Source organism: Alexandromys fortis, unplaced genomic scaffold (genome assembly GCF_014885135.2).
Source record: "Alexandromys fortis isolate MF-2015 unplaced genomic scaffold, M_Fortis_MF-2015_v1.1 scaffold_10, whole genome shotgun sequence".
Classification (NCBI taxonomy): Eukaryota; Metazoa; Chordata; class Mammalia; order Rodentia; family Cricetidae; genus Alexandromys; species Alexandromys fortis.
The window spans coordinates 21123191-21128559 of NW_026067895.1; the positions used below are offsets into that span (position 1 = coordinate 21123191).

The 5369-nt window shown below is 40.1% G+C and overlaps 1 protein-coding gene across 2 annotated transcripts in view; it reads left to right on the forward strand.

Annotated features, from left to right (window-relative positions):
• Cep55 (centrosomal protein 55) overlaps positions 1 to 5092 on the forward strand; it is a 21835-nt gene extending 16743 nt beyond the window's left edge. For both annotated transcript variants that reach the window (XM_050157697.1, XM_050157688.1), the window contains exons 7-9: positions 2051 to 2122; positions 2758 to 2883; positions 4054 to 5092. In XM_050157697.1, the coding sequence (XP_050013654.1) occupies positions 2051 to 2122; positions 2758 to 2883; positions 4054 to 4254 (399 nt within the window). In that variant the 3' untranslated portion in view covers positions 4255 to 5092. The remainder of the gene's footprint in view (positions 1 to 2050; positions 2123 to 2757; positions 2884 to 4053) is intronic.
• Positions 5093 to 5369: the final 277 nt, after the last annotated feature.

Genomic DNA, 5369 nt, shown 5'->3' on the forward strand with positions numbered 1-5369 from the left:
TTTTTTTTTTTAAAGATTTCTTTATTTATTATGTATACAACATTCTGCCTCGATGTATGCCCACATGGCCAGAGGAGGGCGCCAGATCTCAGTACAGATGGCTGTGAGCCACCATGTGGTTGCTGGGAATTGAACTCAGGACCTTTGGAAGAGCAGCCAGTGCTCTTAACCTCTGAGCCATCTCTCCAGCCCCCCATAAGGAACCTCTTTAATGCTCATCATCCTCTCGAAGTAATTGGTGCTGCCAGGAGCAGATGTGTCTCATGTCATGAAAAGTTTCTAAAATATTTTAAATGCCATATTTTAAAGGTTCTTGAAAGATTTGAAGATACCTATCTAATTGAAATGTATTTCTATATATCTAGAAAGCCTAACTAAAATTACTACAAGCTTGACTATTCTAGATGATTATCTATTAGCCTATATTTCTTAATTATATTTTTAAATGAGTTGCACAAACACAATACCTTAATCAAGAGCAGATATATATATGTAACAAAATTGACCTTAAATTTGTATCAGTAAAGCAAGATCCATACCAATGCAAAGTATCCATCTCTATAGTATATTCCCCTTTAAATGTAAGTGAACATTTATAAACAGTATTTGGGAATAGGCCCCATTTAAATGCTTGGTCTCCTGAAAGAGCCAGAGTTCGCGCGGGCAGCAGGGCCTAGGAAGCCCCTGTTCCAAAATCACGCTTTTTCCCTCCCTGCTACCACCGAATCAGTAAAACCTCTTTTAAAAGAGCTGTAGCATGCCGCCAGCAAACAGAGCCCTTCTGGGAAAAAAAGTAGCTAGACTTTGTTTTTTAGTGTCTAGAATTCCTTTCCAAGCCTTTTCAGGTTTTATGTGGACTTAACTAGCACACGTTGGAGTACCAATTTGTTGGAGGCCACTTGTTCATTTTCCCAGTGCCCAGACTTCTGAAATAATCACACAGAAACTATAGTATTTGCAATACTGTTTGACCAATAGCTTAAGCATATTGCTAGTTAGCTCTTACATCTAGAATTAACCCATTTCCTTTTTATATTTTACCACGAGGCTCATGGCCTACCAGCAAGGTTCCGGCTGGCAGCTTGTGTCTTTCACCTCTGGTGGCTACGTGGCATCTCAGTGACTCTGTCTTCTTTATCCCATTCAGTTTAGTTTTCCTGCCTAGCTCTATTTTGCTAAGCCACCGGCTGGAACAGCTTTATTCATTAACCAATAAAATCAATACATAGACAGAAGGACTTTCCACATCAGTGGAGGACATCACATACACTAGGCTTGAGTGAAAAGGTAGATTATGGGAAAGTAAGGCAGTGAGAGGGATCTAGTTGATTCCTAGGCTGTACTCTTGAGTACACTGTTATTGTGCTCAAATGAGTTCCCAGAGCACCTTAGAAAGAACATAGAAACCTATAGAAAGAAGAGTATTCAGAATTCACACCTGGACTCCAGATAAGAGTACACGGCCTGCAGCAAATCACCTGTCTTCTCTGACTCACACAGCATTCACTAGTTACATTCTGTATGGGGTCACTGAAGAATATGACAGCGCTTTGTAAACTAAGTAGAGGTTTTTGCTATTATAATTGTAATTTTTAACATCGTGCAGAAGTTGAGAGCTGAGGAAGAGTCAGTAATCTAATCTTTGCTTTCTCTGACTTCACTTTGCTAACTTTGATCTGTAGGTGTGTGGTGACATTTGGGAAAGGATAAACAGAAATAAATAAATTCACTCTAGCTCTGTAGCGTAGATGAGGCACGTTCCTCTTTGTTACCTTACTCTGAAATGATGACTGACACCAAAGCCTCCAGGCAAGGGGGTGTGACCACACAGAGCTGTTTTCATCACTCAGTCTGGCTCTCGGAGAACAGTCAGGATGATACTATTCTCCTCCTTACGGAGAGGCCTCAAATAACCAGCTGGGATGAGTCAACCTGCTCAGTAGGTGTTGTCCTGGTTAGAGGTGGGCCTTGTGATGTAGGTTCCTTATCTATCCCAAGTCTAGTCAGGAGAGGCAGGTGACATAATGCTGGCTGTCTTTGCATCCTCCAGGTCCGCATTCTCTACGAGTCCCTGTTGAAGCACCAAGAGGAACAGACCAGGGTGGCTCTGCTGGAGCAGCAGGTACTTACGTGGATGCTTGAAAGTTCACTTGCTGGTAAAAAAACAGAACTTCCCCTGGTATTTTAGTGTTTGATGGAGAACTATTTGAAATTTGGATAACAAAATGCTTTTAAAAGACTAACACATTTTCTTAGAGACTCTGTACCATTCATAGATACTGTAACTGTTCTTTAAAACTGGATTCTTAGAGGTGTGGTGACAATGTTCCTGACAGGTTGGCTTTGGCAAATGTTGCTCTTCCATGGCTGTAGTTCCTACTCTAGCCTAACAGGATCTCTTACTAGGTCATTGTTTGAATTCAAGCAGAGTGGACACCATTTATTCTCAGAATGTCTACTAGAATTTCTTAATATATTTTAAACCAGGGAGTAGCCATCTCTCACCCTCCATTAAAAATTCCAAGAATGTGAAGGAATAACTCCAACCAGCAACTTCTTAAGTTGTCCTTCACTCATCCATCCCTTAGGCTTTGGCTTTGCTAGTTCATAAACCAGCTCTTTAGCCATAAGCTGCATTTACTAATAATCTTGCTGTGCTCAGATGAGTTTTTGATAAGCAGTCCCAGCAAGTACTCTCTTGTGCTGATAAAGACATTCAATGAAGAGATCTAACTGCCTTGTCCTGACATATTCCAGATGCAGGCATGTACCCTAGACTTTGAAAATGAAAAACTTGACCGCCAGAATATGCAACATCAACTCTATATGATTCTTAAGGAACTTCGAAAAGCAAGAAGTCAGATAACACAGTTGGAATCCTTGGTAAGTTCTGAATGGCTAATATGAAACTTATTCTTTATTCTCTTTTAGCTGCTTCCCCGTTAATGTGTCAGCTCAGTCCCCAAACCAGTAATAGAGCTTAAGATGAACTTTATCTCAATCAGCAGTTGCCCCCATGTGGAACTTAACCTTACAGCATTAACCCAGGACTCAGAAGGAGGGGCGTTATGAAGCCTCTGCTCATAGTTACTTTACTGGGTCTGGAATCATCTCATTTAGGTTGGGTATTGCCATTCTAGAGATGTCCAATAGTACCTTGTAAAGCAGGCATAAGATAGAAAAGAGGACATTGTGGCATCTTTTTTTCATATTTCTAAGGAATTTGTGTCTGTGAATGTGCCCAGATATCCTGTTAGTGCTCATTCATATACTGTCCTAAAACTGCAGAATATTTGGAATTGGGAAAGTATTATAAATATAGTCCTAGTTTCTAAGGGAAAGGAAAAAAAGCAATTGTTAAAGTAACATAACTTATATGTTAATAGAGTAAATATCTTCATAATGTGCTATAAAATATAAAATTTTAAGCTTTCTTGACTATTCTAAATTCTTTTTAAAAATGAAACAGCCAACTCTGAAAGGTATGTAGCATCCTGGTCACTGTGTATACCACCTATCTAAGCTGCTGGAATACTCCTCTGCTCTCTGATCTTCATGTAGGGTTTTGTTGCTGCTCTCTTTCGTGCATTATGGTTTTACTTCCAGGGTGTGAAACACTCCCCAGTGAGAGCATCTCCATCTTCCCACTTCATCCTCCTGGGTGCTGGGAACTTTGTACTTCTTAATTCCTTAATTCCTTCTGTTTTACAAAACTGGCAAATGTTTACACACTTTTGAAAGTGTCAGATGAATCCCATTATTTTGTACAGTGAATTGAAAAAGTAAAAGGAATGTTCTTCCCTTTACATTTGCCGGTATGCCTCTTAACAAAGCCGTCTGTATGAGCACTAACTCACTCCTTTCCTGAGTGATTACAATACATTATCCCAGTTATTCATGACGACCTCACATGTTACCATTAAAATATTAATGAGCAGAAATCTAAAATAAACTGTCCGGAGGACTGAAGCCTGCAGAGGTGCACAGAGCAGTTCAAACTGCTGAACTCCCAGGCTTACGTTCAAACGTGTTCATTTGGAATTTATTCTGCAGAAGCAGCTACATGAGTTTGCCTTCGCAGAGCAGTCCTTCCCACTCCAGAGAGAGCCTGAAAACAGAGTGAAAGTTACCTCACCCAAAAGTCCCACGTCTGCACTCAACGAAAGCCTGGTGGAATGTCCCAACTGCAGTGTACAGTACCCAGCCAACGAGCATCGAGACCTGCTCGTCCATGTTGAATACTGCACGAAGTAGCGGAACCGTTCTCACCTTTGTACTGAAGAAGTCCACACTGTATCCTATGTCGGTTTATGGGCACTTTGAATCACAGATTACATCTTTTGCACACTGACTGACATATGAGGGCATCCTTATATTTTTCTGGCCTCTTGGCATTTTCCTTGGTAGTGGTACCTCCCTGAGCTGCTTCATCATAGGCTGCAGTGACAGAGTGTGGTGAGCAGTGGGTACCCAGACTTCTAGCACTTCACACTGTTCTTCTAACTAGCACTTCACACTGTTCTAGTACCCGAAGAACGAGAACTATTTGGGTTATTGACCAGCAAGCAAATATTTTATGCGTTGGGGGTTTTAAGAGGATCGGGAAGTAACTAACCATGGGTCTTACTGTGCTGATATTTTATGTAAGTGCTTAGTATACCGTCACTTCCACTTTGATACCTCTTGCCATTGTCAAACGGTTACTAGAAAAGTTGGGGAGTTTCATAATCTCCGCTGCTGTTAACTCTTCTAAGCACAAAGCAGGTTTTGTTTGAAGAATGTCTTTAGGTAGCTGCACATTTTCACTCATATTATCTGACCATAACTGACTTAAATTTCATTAGCAGAAGTTGGTGCCAAAATGAACAAACTTTAACAAAATTATCTTGCCTCCTCATTCAGTTTGCAGGTATTTTATTATATCTTGGTGGGTTTTGTTTTTTGGCCACTCTCAAAGATGGGTGAGCAGTGTAATTATCAGATATTTGTTTTCTGAATAGATATTTTTTTATATATGCTTTATGTAAACCAAAAGATGTTTTATTTCTTCAGATTTTCTAACATGCTTAAACCTGGGCTGCTGTTAGCGATATGAAGGAAAAAATAATAAAATTATTTAATAAATTTACCATGTCTCTTGTATATATGTGTACATATATAGTCTTAAGATCTCTGATCACAAAGTGGTGTTAGGGTTCTGGATTGACACTCATAAGAGCCATGCTGTGAGGGAGGTAAAGGAGTGGAGGTGCCTCTGCTGAACAGATCGCAACTCTTAATACTTTTCTGAGCTGTTTGTTACAGAGGCAAAGCAGTGAGCCTGTAAAGGTATATGGAATTTTGGCTTTTGAATTTGGGGGGCATAAAAG